General features: G+C 40.8%; 1 protein-coding gene across 2 annotated transcripts in view; it reads left to right on the plus strand.

The window, feature by feature from the left end:
* The window catches only part of LOC115226243 (acyl-CoA dehydrogenase family member 10), a 59600-nt gene that overhangs the window by 13512 nt on the left and 31088 nt on the right, over positions 1-15000 (plus strand). Inside the window, exons 1-7 of one of the 2 annotated variants that reach the window (XM_029797267.2) lie at positions 5045-5213; positions 7506-7747; positions 8395-8543; positions 9832-10026; positions 10935-11093; positions 12541-12700; positions 14090-14187. In XM_029797267.2, the coding sequence (XP_029653127.1) occupies positions 7534-7747; positions 8395-8543; positions 9832-10026; positions 10935-11093; positions 12541-12700; positions 14090-14187 (975 nt within the window). In that variant the 5' untranslated portion in view covers positions 5045-5213; positions 7506-7533. Of the gene's footprint in view, positions 1-5044; positions 5214-7505; positions 7748-8394; positions 8544-9831; positions 10027-10934; positions 11094-12540; positions 12701-14089; positions 14188-15000 lie in introns of those variants that run through there. The other variant, XM_029797265.2, reaches the window with a different exon arrangement.

The raw sequence follows: 15000 nt of genomic DNA on the forward strand, positions 1-15000 counted from the left end.
CAAAGGGCCGGCCTTGTCACTCTCTGTGTCACGCTGAATATCCCCGAGAACTACGTTAAGGGTACACGTGTCTGTGGAGTGCTCAGCCACTTACACGTTAATTTCACGAGCAGGCTGTTCCGTTGATCGGATCAACCGGAACCCTCGTCGTCGTAACCGACGGAGTGCTTCCACTCCACCATTAATTTTACTCGTGCCTCTATCTTAGTAGAAACTGATGGTTAAAGAAATCAAAGGAAATGTTGTCGACAAGCTACGGCAGAAATTGTATTCACCTCAATAGACGTCCTTGATTAGTTGAAATTGCCGAAATGCAAGAAATTAAACGAGAAATAGCTTACAAACTACAGAATTTTATCAAGAAGGCCAAGAGAAAAAGATGTTTTATTTGACACATTCTACCAGTATACGAAGTTTAAAAGTGTTTAGTTACAAAGAAATTATTTAAAAAAAATCTGCCGGTCAAAGCGAAAAGATCCTAAATAACAGAGACAATTTCATATGACACCGGAAATTATTGTTGTTGACAACGCTCCGGAGAAATTGTATTCACCTCAATAGACGTCATTGATTGGTTGAAATTGCCGAAATGCAAGAAATTAAAGAGAGTTGAAATTGCCGAAATGCAAGAAATTAAAGAGAGTGACAAGGCCGGCCCTTTGAAATGGAAGCACTCCGTCGGTTACGACGATGAGGGTTCCGGTTGATCCGATCAACGGAACAGCCTGCTCGTGAAATTAACGTGTAAGTGGCTGAGCACTCCACAGACACGTGCACCCTTAACGTAGTTCTCGGGGATATTCAGCGTGACACAGAGAGTGACAAGGCCGGCCCCTTTGAAATACAGGTACAACAGAAACAGGAAGTAAGAGTGAGAGAAAGTTGTGGTGAAAGAGTACAGCAGGGATCACCACCATCCCCTGCCGGACCCTCGTGGAGCTTTTAGGTGTTTTCGCTCAATAAACACTCACCACGCCCGGTCTGGGAATCGAAACCGCGATCCTACGACCGCGAGTCCGCTGCCCTAACCACTGGGCCATTGCGCCTCCACATTATTCTATTAACGACCACTTGTATTGAATATTACTGGGGGCGCATCATAGGTGGGGGATGTCGAGAGATAGTACTGCAGGGGGTGAATGGAGAGGGGTCAGGAGAGTTTTGTGCGTCATAAAATGAGGCAATATGGAGGTAAGATTACAGATAAAGGTAAACATAAAACAAACAAGAAATAAAATACAACAAAATAAGATTCATCTTCTTATCATTCAACCCATTTCTAACTTAAACAGGCAGAAAACTGTGATTACTGAATTTTATCTAAGCAGTTTTATTTCATATTATACTATACGTCATCATCATCATCGTTTAGCGTCCGTTCTCCATGCCAGCATGGGTTGGACGGTTCGACTGGGGATCTGGGAAGCCAGAAGGCTGCACCAGGCTCCAGTCTGATCTGGCAGAGTTTCTACAGGTGGATGCCCTTCCTAAAGCCAACCACTCCGTGAGTGTAGTGGGTGATTTTTACGTGCCACCGGCACAGGTGCCAGTGGAGGCTGGAAAATGGCCACGGACGGATGGTGCTGTTTACGTGCCACCGGCACAGGTGCCAGGGGAGGCTGGCAGCGGCCTCGATCGGTTGGTGCTTTTTACGTGCCACTGGCACAGAAGCCACTCAAGGCGGTGCTGGCATCGGCCATGTTCGGATGGTGCTTTTTACGTGCCACCACCACAGGTATCACAACTACAATTTCCATTTGATATTTATTTCGATGTTGATGTATTTGACTCAATAGGTCTCCTCAAGCACAGCGGGTCACCCTACGATCCAAGGTAAGCACAGCAGGTCGTTCTGCAATCCAGGTACTTTGGATATATATATATATATATATATATATATAAGCCCCAGCCCATCCAAAGTACCTGGATTATATATATATATATATATATATATACACATATACACACACAAGGCGCAGGAGTGGTTGTGTGGTAAGTAGCTTGCTTACCAACCACATGGTTCTGGGTTCAGTTCCACTGCGTGGCACCTTGGATAAGTGTCTTCTACTATAGCCTCAGGCCAACCAAAGCCTTGTGAGTGGATTTGGTAGACGGAAACTGAAAGAAGCCTGTCGTATATATATATATATGTGTGTGTGTATGTTTGTGCGTCTGTGTTTGGGCCCCCAACATCGCTTGAAAACTGATGGTGTGTTCATGTCCCTGTAACGTTAGCGGTTCAGCAAAAAGAGACCGATAGAATAAGTACTAGGCTTATAAAGAATAAGTCCTGGGGTCGATTTGCTCCAGCATGGCCACAAGTAAAAGAGAGGGATATACATACATACATAGATACGCTCACAAACGTCTACACAGCACTTCAACATTGTGACCCTCTTATCTGGTTTTATCTTTATTTTATTCCATTTTAATTATTCGTTTATCAGTAATCCTAGTTTATCTCCTGATTTGTGGCACATTTAACAACCCCAATCAGAACCCTATTTGTCATTCTGCACCCCCTCCCTGTGTCATTCTCTTGCATATTGTTGTCTCCCACCATTTCTGTGCTTTGATACTTATTGTAAGTAACATTACAGATAATTAAACCCATAGAATTCTGCTTTAAGTACCCCTTATAACCCCTCATAAGTTTTTTACATTTTGGAATTTTCAGAAAATGTTCGCAGATTTATATTCTATACGGGCACAGGTGTTGCTTTGTGGTAAGAAGCTTGCTTCCCAACCACATGGTTCCTGGTTCAGTCCCACTGCATGGCACCTTAGGCAAGTGTCTTCTACTATAGCCTTGGGCCGACCAAAGCCTTGTGAGTAGATTTGGTAGGCGGAAACTGAAAGAAGCCCGTCGTATATATGTATGAGTGTGTGTGTATATATATACGTTATAAAAATAGGGTTCAGTAAAATAATTTACTTTACCACACACGGAACATTTTAGAAATAACAGCCAAAAATTTTAGCTATTTCTTCTACTGTAAGAAAAATCTCCCAGACAATGCATACTCAAAAATAACTCCCAGTTATAATTCTCTCTCCCTGAAATATATATATATATATATATATATAAACGTGGGATTCCATAAAAAATCAATATATAGGCGCAGGAGTGGCTGTGTGGTAAATAGCTTGCTTACCAACCACATGGTCCCGGGTTCAGTCCCACTGCGTAACACCTTGGGCAAGTGTCTTCTGCTATAGCCCCGGGCCGACCAATGCCTTGTGAGTGGATTTAGTAGACGGAAACTGAAAGAAGCCCGTCGTGTATATGTATATATACGTGTGTATGTGTGTGTGTGTGTATGTTTGTGTGTCTGTGGTTGTTCCCCCAACATCGCTTGACAACCGATGCTGGTGTGTTTACGTCCCCGTTCGGCAACAGAGACCGATAGAATAAGTACTAGGCTTACAAAGAAGGAGTCCTGGGATCGATTCGTTCGACTAAACTCGGTGCTCCAGCATGGCCGCAGTCAAATGACCGAAACAAATAAAAGAATAAAAGAATCATATTCTCCGTATTTTCCCGCATATTTTGAAAAAAATAATTCTGAGAAAAGTTTAAAAAATGAAGAAATGAGTGGTGGTGGTGGTGGTGGTGGTGGTGGTGGTGGTGGTGGTAGTGGTGGTGGTGATGGTGGTGGTAATTTCAAAATGCCGATTTTTGCCTTTTTCTTTCTTTTTTCTTTTTGCAGTGGACTACAAAAGGAAGTCTTGCCATGCCATTTTTGAACATTTTCCACCCTCAGAATCGGATCCTTCACAACCAAAACGTGGGATTCCGTAAAATAAAAACATAAAAAAAAAAAAAAAATCAGTAATATCCATTTTACCCGAATTTATGACGGAAAATTCGGATCTTGTGAATTTTCCGAAAGTCTCCTTCCCACCCCTCAGATTCGTCAGAGCGCATTTTTCTTTTCATATTCGTTTTCCAAACACTTGTTAACACCTCCCCAGGCTGGTTAATTTTTAGTTTTGTTCCCGGGTGAGGATCTTTATATTGAGCAAAAGCCTTTCTTCGATTAAAAAAACGTTATCAAAACATGATCCGTTTGACTGAGACATTCCACCACTATACGAAGTTTTAAGCTGTTTAGTTAAAAAGAAAATTAATTAAAAATTATATATATATATATGTATGTATATATAAATGTAATATGTGACAATTATTCGGTATATTATATCGAATAATTGTCACATATTACATTTATATATACATATATACATACATTTGCCTTTTAAGTGCTGTGGTTTTACTGGGATCTCCCTTTTAAGTAGAAAGAATAGCCATAACTCTTGACTGCTATTTCTAAATTCGGTGTGTGTGGTGAGGCAATTGTTGCTAACCCCTTAATTACTTAGTATTATTATATATATATATATATATATATATATATATATATATATTATATATATATATATATATATATATACATATCTGTAAATGTAATATGTGACAATTATTCGGTAGCCAATTGTCACATATTACATATTTACAGATTAATTCCTCTGTTTATATAGTATCGAAGTCTCTTTCATTCTTTTGTTGTCATACCATTTCTATCTATTTATATACATACATATATATATATACATACACACACATAATATTATGTATGTATGTATGTATGTATGATGTATATATATATATATTATATATACTATATATATATATATATATATATACTTATTTTATTTATATATATATATATATATATATATATATATATATGTATAGTATATATATATATATATATATATATAATATATATATATATATATATTATATATAGATATATATATATATTATATATATATAGTAGTATATTATATATATATATATATAGATATATATATATTATATAATATATATATATATATATATATATAAACAGGATAACTGGAATGCCATTGCAAAGTTGTTTACTCAATGTAGACAAAAAGCAAAAAACACCTCTGCGCATGCGTACATACAGTTCCATATCCTCTCTTCCTCTCTCTCTCTCTCTCTCTTTCTTCATTCAAGCGAGTTTCGCCTTCCGCTCTGACACTGGGAACTCCCTCAACTCTTTCACTGCCACAGAAACGTCCGCCCGGACACTTCTCCCTCGTCGGCTCTTTTTCTCCTTCCGTTCACCGACCACGTCTGAACCCCCTCAACTCAGATTGCGATCCACTCATGTTACCCTGATAAGGCAAGCTTATTTCTTTCCTCTTATTATTATTATTCCTATTAATGTCGTACAGACTTTGGTGTTGATGTGGTGCGGTTAATATTTATTTTATAGGGGCTTGGGTGAAGAATAGCGTCGTCAGTTGGAGAACGGGGAATTCTGCTAAACAGGGTGTCTTTGACTCGGTGCAAAGGGGGGCTTCGTTCAGTTTAAGGGCTGTTGAAAGGCAGTGGGTCTACTACTGGTGTTTATTGCATTCTCTGCGAAAACCACACACACACACACACACACGTTTGATTTATAAGTTAAAATAAAAACAATTTAACCTTAAACTGAAAGATTAGCCAACACATTTTGCAGAGTAGGTATATTCATTATTCACTTATATATATATATATTATTCTTTACAAAGAGGGGACAAACAAGGACAGACAAAGGGATTAAGTCGATTACATCGACTCTAGTGTGTAACTTGTACTTAATTTATCGATCCCGAAAGGATGAAAGGCAAAGTTGACCTCGGTGGAATTTGAACTCAGAACGTAGCAGCAAACGAAATACCTATTTCTTTACTACCCACAAGGGGCTAAACAAAGAGGGGACAAACAAGGACAGAAAAAGGGATTAAGTCGATTATATCGACCCCAGTGCGTAACTGGTACTTAATTTATCGACCTCGAAAGGATGAAAGGCAAAGTCGACCTCGGTGGAATTTGAACTTGGAACGTATATATATATATATATATGAATGCATGGTACTACTTAAGAAGAGTGGTCCCGGTGCGTGCACTCGCGCTAGCTAGGCGTGACTAGTCGATCCTTACTTTGCTTTTGTGTTTTATTTACTTTGCTAGGTAGTCGTTGTAGGATCGACTACTCACGACTAGCTATAGCAAGGCGGATGCGCGACTACGCGCACCGGGGGCCCCCTTCTTAAATAATACCGGCACATTTATTATTCGTTAAGAATAGTATTGATAGTGACTTCGAAGTCTCGTCCTGCTTAGCCTTCATCAGACTGCATACATATATATATATATATATATATATATATATATATGAATGCGTAAGTGCATACGTACTTGCATACGGACACACCTATATATGCAGACATACATACAAAATATACCTGCATAGATACGTAAATATTTGCACACACACATATCTTTATATATAAAAGTCAAGTTGTGTGTCTGTCTCCTCCGATTTAGATTCCTAACTACTCCCACATTTTGCGGTGCAGTTTAACCAAAACCGGGTATCTTATAGTCGTGATTCATATCGAGCCCTTCTGGGTATTAGCGCGCGTCTACGATGAGTCTACGATTTAAAAAAAAAATTTACCATCATTTTTTTTCCATTTTTAATGCATTTTTTTTGCTATAACTCTCTAAAAATGCTTATATAGTTATTTCCCTTACAAACCCGAGCAACGCCGGGCGATACTGCTAGTATATATATAAAATGATATGAAATGGAGCCATAATAACAGTTGGAAGTGAACCATTGGTGTTTAAAGTCTTTTAATAAAGACGACTTTAAACATTGTTATTGTTCCATTTCTTATCGTTTTTTTTATACCGTAAATCCTCGAGTATAGTCCGCCCTTGAATATAATACGCAGGGGAATTTTAGGGAGCTCCAGGTCAGTCCTGATCCAGCAGAATTATGATCAAAGACGTTCCAGCTGTGACCATCCTGTCTTTTATTCAGGCATAGTGTATCTAGGACTATATTATCTAATGTGACCTTCCTTGTTGTTTAGCCCCAGGTCAGTCCTGATACAGGCAGACCTATGATCAAAGATGTTCCAGCTGTGACCATCTTGTCTTTAAATCAGGCATAGTGTATCTAGGACTACATTATCTAATGTGTCCTTCCTTATTGTTGTTTAGCCCCAGGTCAGTCCTGATCCAGCAGACCTATGATCAAAGATGTTCCAGCTGTGACCATCCTGTCTTTTATTCAGGCATAGTGTATCTAGGACTACATTATCTAATGTGTCCTTCCTTGTTGTTGTTTAACCCCAGGTCAGTCCTGATCCAGTAGACCTATGATCAAAGACGTTCCAGCCGTGACCATCCTGTCTTTTATTCAGTCATAGTGTATCTAGGACATTATTTAAGGTGTACAGTTAAGGAGATTTAGCTGCTGTTTCTAGCAGCTCAAATTATCCTCTTAGCTTGTTCACATTGGACAAGTGATCCTATTGCAGTGCACAGTCCACCTGGCCACTAATAGGTACCATGGGGAGGCACCCTTCATTGCCGTACCCAGTTCACTTATCTGTTTTTGTTTGTTTTTGTTTTGCAGCCCTTGATCGTTTTCTTCATCAGTCAACATGTTCCGGGTCAGTCCCTTGAAGCGAGTGTTTGCTCAGGTGTGGAAGCAGGGACATGGGTCACAGTGTTGCCTGGGGGTAGCTGGGCCCAGGAGGATCCATTCCTGCAGTGTGCTAGGGGCAAAGAACCCATCATCGAAGCACAAAAATATCAGATGTGTCATATTTGATATGGGTGGGGTTATTCTACCCAACCCCCTTGGAGTTTTCCAGGGTAAGATTCATTTATATAACATTATTCAAAGCCATTTCTCACGTTTCACTCTCCAGTCAACAGTCATCTCTCATCATTCACTGTTGAATCTCAATGCTAATGATTCAACCTTCATCAATCACTGTTCAGTTATGTTGCTAACAATTCACCATTCATGCCTCATCCATCATTACTCAGTTACATTGCTAATGATCTATCATTTATCACTTACGAATCACTTCAGTCACATTGCTAATGATTCACCATTCATTACTCATGAATCACTTCAGTCACATTGTTAATGATTGACCATTCATTACTCATGAATCACTTTGCTAATGATTCACCATTCATCACATTCACTGCTAATCACACATTACTCTCTAACTCATTCATCACATATGACCCAATCATCTCTCACCACTCACCAGTCTTCATCATTCATCACTCATCAGTCAGAACTTACTGTACACCAATAACCATGCATCACTCATTATTCATCACATCATAATTCATTAGTCACCATTAGTCTTTCAGTGGCAAGTGAAATCTCTTTGACTGAAATTTATGTAAAATGTAAGCTTTGATAACCTTTAAGTGAAATTTGACCTTTCATGACCTTTTCGTTAAATAAGAAAATCCTGAATGAGCCTTTATTTTCTTTCTAGAATTTGAAGTAAGCAATAACTTGCCCGAAGGGACCCTGCTTAGTGTCATCAAAGATCGAGGAGATAAAGGGGCCTGGGCCTTGTTGGAGAAAGGGGCATACACGTCGTCCGAGTTTGTGGAACATTTTGGCCAAGAGTGTTCGGAAAAGGTCAGAGTTCATCTTGTTTTGTTTACCGATGGCATTAGCATTTAGGGAAGTGACCAGAGATAGGGGTGGAAGAGGAGGAGGTGGGGTGGGGACGTGAAAGTCAGTTGTCTTGGTCCCTGTATTTGTTTGGTACTTTGTTGACCCTAAAGTGGTGAACGGCATTGGTGAATAATAATAATAATAATAATAATAATAATAATAATAACAATGGTTTCAAATTTAACCACAAGGGCAGCCATTTTGGGGGAGGGGGATGTGTCGATTATATTGACCCCAGGGTCCAACTGGTACTTAATTTATCGACCTCAAAAGGATGAAAGGCGAAGCTGACCCCAGCAGAATTTGAACTCAGAATGTAGCGGCAGTTGAAATACCACCAAACATTTCAGCCACTGTGCTAAAGATTCTGCCAGTTTGCCATAATAATCATAATAAATGCCCTGATGCAGTACCAGGCAGTAGCTCTCGTGGCTTCAGATCTTAACTGATTGGAAGTGTTATCATGTACATTGTTTTGTCTTGGTATAAAAGATGGGCTACAGCAAATATTCTGCTCAATACCACAGATTTGCTTATCAGTTGTTTGACCATAACCAGTTGAGCATGTCCCTTGGTGGCTGACGATATGTGCATCTCTGACCACGAACAGAAGTAGTGCGGGAGCATCATAGCCATGTGCTGAGAGGGATTCTTTGGGTTTGGATAATTCACCTCTGGAAACATGGGTGGTTCGTTCAACATCCTTAAACAACCCTTATTCAGGGACCTTTTGAGCGGGATGGGCTACTCGACCAGAAGAAAATTCTAACTCGGCCCCACTTGTAAGGTCATGTGCTGTTTATCTTGATGTGAGATCACCATGTCACGCACATATGGTTGTGATGCATGTGCCTGGTGTACCCTTATCAGACGGGTTGTCATGATGGGTATACTGGGCTTCGTATATTTTACCCCAGTGTCACTTTGATGACATGCGCTGCTCTCTCACTCAATAATAATAATAATAATAATAATAATCATCATCATTTAACGTCCGTTCTCCATGCTAGCATGGGTTGGACGGTTCGACTGGGGTCTGGGAAGCCAGAAGGCTGCACCAGGTTCCAATCTGATCTGGCAGTGTTTCTACAGCTGGATGCCCTTCCTAACGCCAACCACTCCGTGAGTGTAGTGAGTGCTTTTTACATGCCACAATAATAATAATAAGAAGAACAGCAATAATAATAATAATAATAATAATAGTAATGTCTTCATCCTTTGCAATTAATATTATTTATGTTTCCTTTAGGTTGGTTACAATGTAAACGTGTCGGATCTCTTACCAAAGTTCCATTATAATCCGTCAGTGAAACCTCATCCGCAGATTATTGATCTGATCCAGTGTGTCCGAGCGGAGGGATTCCTCACAGCTTTACTGACCAACAACTGGTTGATACACCCAACACACTCGTTCCTTCCCCTCGATCGCAGCCTCTTTGATGTTGTAAGTTTCTCTCTCTCTCTCTCTCTTTCTCTCCTCCCCATCACAACAATACAGAGTGTCCAGCACCCATTCTCAATGTCCGATATTAGTGTAACAAACAGGGTTCTTCTTAAATGCTGGGCAAGCACTAAACACGAAAATAGGAAGAAAAATTGTGAAAACGCACAGAGTGAAACCACTGGTAGCAGTTTCATAGCTGTTTAGCCCCCAGATCAGCCCTGGTGTAGCTGCGTGATTATAAGATGCTCCAGCTGTGTCTCTCTCATTATTTATTTACTCTTTCACTCTTTTATTTGTTTCAGTCATTTGACTGTGGCCATGCTGGAGCACCGCCTTTCGTCGAGCAAATCGACCCCCAGGACTTATTCTTTGGAAGCCTAGTACTTATTCTATCAGTCTCTGTTGGCGAGCTGCTAAGTTACGGGGACGTAAACACACCAGCATTGGTTGTCAAGCGATGCGAGGGGGACAAACAAAGACACACAAACATACACACACACACATACATATTTATACACACACACACATATATATATATATATACGACAGGCTTCTTTCAGTTTCCGTCTACCAAATCCACTCACAAGGCATTGGTCGACCCGGGTGCCATGCAGTGGGACTGAACCTGGAACCATGTGGTTGGTAAGCAAGCTACTTACCACACAGCCACTTCTGTGCCTAGGGTTCCATTTACTAATATGTCTTTCCAAGTCAGTCCTGATCCATTTGACTTAGGACCAAAGACGTTCCATTTGTGACCATCCTGTCTCTTTGGAATTGTAGTTGTTCCCTCTATCAATCCTGATCCAGCTGACCTATGACTAGACATTCCATCCATGACCATCCAGTGTGTAGTCCTTCGTCATAATATCACAATTTACTGATGAAATTCTGCTTTGCTGTCCCAGATTATTGAGTCTGCTGTCGTGAAATGTCGGAAGCCAGACCCCAGAATATATGAAATATGCCTTAAACAACTGAGAATGAACCCTCAACAGGCTGTGTTCCTTGATGATATTGGGATCAACCTTAAGTCGGCCAAACAACTTGGGATCGACACTATTAAGGTAAGTTGCTAACCTGTACTCTCCAGTACTTCACCGTACTCTATTGTATTTTAGTGTACAGGTCTTTGCAAGCAGAGTTTAGTGTCTAAAGAAGGAAAAGGTACGCATAAGGGGCGTAGCCAGTCCACTTATGCCTACCTTTTCCTACTTTGGACATTAACCCTTTAGTGTTTAACCCTTTAGTATTTAAACCAGCCATATCCGGCCAAAATATTTAATCTGTTTTATGTTCAAACTGACCAGATCCAAGCTCTCACACCTACCCTACAATGTTATTCTACATCAAGTAATTACACCATCAAGATCTTGAAGATATGAGATAATGCATGATTAATTCAAATCAATGTGAATCAATAAGCATTATGTTTGATAGAATAATCTGAACACTAAAGGGTTAAACCGGCTATATCCGGCCCGAATATTCTACTCATTTTATGCTCAAACTGGCCAGAACCAGTATCTCACACCTACCCTGCAATGTCATTCTAAAAGTAAACAATTACATCTTTCAAATTTTGAAACTACGAGATAATATCAGATAAATTTTTTTAATTGTAAATGAATAAGGATTACTTAAGACATATTAATTTGAACGCTAAAGGGTTAAACTCTGCTTGCGAAAACCTGTTGAGGCAAGTGAAAAACCGAAATCAAATTCGATGACCGGCACCCATGCTAGCGGGGTGCAAAGAGCACCATACGAGTGTGATCGTCGACAGAGGGGCTAACCAGCTTCCGTGCCAGTGACATATAAAAGGCACCATTTGAGCATGATCATTACCAGCATCGCCTTACTGGCACTTGTGCTGGTGGCATGTGTAAAAGTTTCCAGCGAGGTTGTTGCCAGTACTGCCTGACTGGCCCCTGTGCCAGTGGCACGTAAAAAGCACCCACTACACTCTCGGAGTGGTTGGCGTTAGGAAGGGCATCCAGCTGTAGAAACTCTGCCAGATCAGATTGGAGCCTGGTGTTGGTGGCACCGAAAAACACCCACTACACTCTTGGAGTGGTTGGTGTTAGGAAGGGCATCCAGCTGTAGAAACTCTGCCAGATCAGATTGGAGCCTGGTACAGCCATCTGGTTCGCCAGCCCTCAGTCAAAATCGTCCAACCCATGCTAGCATGGAAAGCAGACGTTAAACGATGATGATGATGATGATGGTAGTGGTGGTGGTGATGATGAAGATGATGATTGTCTTTATTTTTTAAGTAACCCCTATTGTATTGAACAAAAGGGTTTTGCGGCCCACGCTTATCATTCTCTCAGTTATCTGGGCCCGCTGTGAAAAATGTTGGGTGACCCCTGGTCTAATATATTAGAATGATATTCCCACTTTATTTGATAATGTCCAGGGTACATATATTGGCCCCTTTTCTGTTAATGTTACCCCTAATCCTTACCAACTACCCACACTGACATTTACCCTATATCTTTGTGTTTTCCTCAGGTGACAAACCCAGATCAAGCGGTGCAGGACCTGGAGAAATTGTTGGGTCTCAGTCTTCAGGGATACCTGAAGGGTACAATAAGTGTACCTGAGAGGCTCCGCTTTTCCCGGGAAAACCTTACTACATACCTCACTGAAAGCCTCAATTTACCCCACCCAGGTAAACCTCTTTGTCATTTTGTGATGTCTGTGATTGCTTGATTGTTAATTAAACCAGTTAATGGCTTGTGTTTAATTAAACTAGTGATGTTTAATTAGAGAGCTGATGTTTAATGGCTTATTAATATAACGAACGTTGCCAGTAACACCTGACTGGCCCCCGTGCCGGTAGTACGTAAAAAGCACCCACTACACTCTCGGAGTGGTTGGCGTTAGGAAGGGCATCCAGCTGTAGAAACTCTGCCAAATCAAGATTGGAGCCTGGCGCAGCCATCTGGTTCGCTAGCCCTCAGTCAAAATCGTCCAACCCAGGCTAGCATGGAAAGCGGACGTTAAACGATGATGATGATAATGATATATACACGACAGGCTTCTTTCAGTTTCTGTCTACCACATCCACTCACAAGGCTTTGTTCAGCCCGAGGCTATAGTAGAAGATACTTGCCCAAGGTGTCATGCAGTGGGACTGAACCCGGAACTATGTGGTTTGTAAGCAAGCTACTTACCACACAGCCACTCCTACGCCTATATATACATATATATATACGATGGGCTTCTTTCAGTTTCTGTCTACCAAATCCACTCACAAGGCTTTGTTCAGCCCGAGGCTATAGTAGAAGACACTTGCCCAACGTGCCACGCAGTGGGACTGAACCCAGAACCATGTGGTTGGTAAGCAAGCTATTTACCACACAGCCACTCCTACACCTATATAGTTATTCTTCAGTTAATTGTTGTGTTGCTTTTATTACAACTTGCCATAAAAACTAGCATTAATACATACATACACATACAGGCATATTCAAACATATATATGTGCAGGCGGTGAGCTGGCAGAAACGTTAGCACGCGGGGCGAAATGCTTAGCGGTATTTCGTCTGCCACTACGTTCTGAGTTCAAATTCCGCCAAGGTCGACTTTACCTTTCATCCTTTTGGGGTCGATAAATAAAGTACCAGTTACGCACTGGGGTCGATGTAATTGACTTAATCCCTTTGTCTGTCCTTGTTTGTCCCCCTCTGTGTTTAGCCCCTTGTGGGCAATAAAGAAATATATATAAGTGCAGGCATGTTACTACTACATGTACACTATCACACCACAAACCACTATTATACTACGACCCCAACTGTACTCCCTACTACCACTACAACCTCAACTATACTCTCTTACTACCACATATACACTATTACACCACCAACAACTATTACACTACAACCCCAACTGTACTCTCTCCTACCACGCTACCACCACAACAACCTCAACTATACCCTCTTACTACCACATGTACACTATCACACCACAAACCACTATTACACTACGACCCCAACTGTACTCTCTCCTACCACGCTACTACCACTACAACCTCAACTGTACCCTCTTACTACCACAGGTACGCTGCCACATATACGCCTGTTTAAACACGGAATGTCCAACCCAACATTTTACCTGAAATTTGGTGATAATGAGTTGGTTCTAAGGAAAAAACCTGTGAGTAACACTTTACATCCTTACTAAGAACTGTTCTTCCCTTTTCAACCAAGGGTCAGACCCACCCTCTTTCCCTAGATGTTAATTTGAATTTATTTTGAAGTTCCTGATATTATCTCTCCTCTCTTTTGTTCAGAGTTGCTAATAATTGCTACTAGGTGTTTGTCTACTTTCTCTTTTTTTCTGTGATGGAATTTTCACAAATAAATCACTCTCCACTTTATTACGTGCTGGTGACACGTAAGAGGTACCTGTGCCTGTGATATATAAGAGGTACCTCTGCTGGTGACACGTAAGAGGGACATCTGCTGGTCACACATAAAAGTCACCTGTGCCAAGGACACATGAGGCACCTCTGCTGGTAACACATAAAATGCACCTATGTTGGTGGCACATGCTAGTGACATGGAAAAGGCACCTATGACATGTAAATAATTGGTTGACCCATGTCAGCATGGGAAACGGTTGCTAAATGATGATGGTGATGTGTATTGTGTGTGTATTTACAGTAAGGGCCGTGTGCTTAAGAGGTTTACTTTTGGCTTCATTCGCACTGTGTGACCCCTTGGGTAAACGTCCTCTACTATAGCCTCAGGCCGACCAAAGCCTTCTGAGTGGATTCAGGAGATGGAAACTGAAAGAATCCTTTTGTTCACACACCTGTGCAAGGCTTATCCTCCAACACCACTAAATCAATATCTAACTCTGTCTTACCTTCGTCTCTCCTAGAGTTTGACCTTAACCCTTTAGTATTTAAACCAGCCATATCCAGCCAAAATAGTTAATCTGTTTCATGCTCAAACTGACCAGATC

This window comes from Octopus sinensis, linkage group LG29, assembly GCF_006345805.1.
Source record: "Octopus sinensis linkage group LG29, ASM634580v1, whole genome shotgun sequence".
NCBI classification, from domain to species: domain Eukaryota; kingdom Metazoa; phylum Mollusca; class Cephalopoda; order Octopoda; family Octopodidae; genus Octopus; species Octopus sinensis.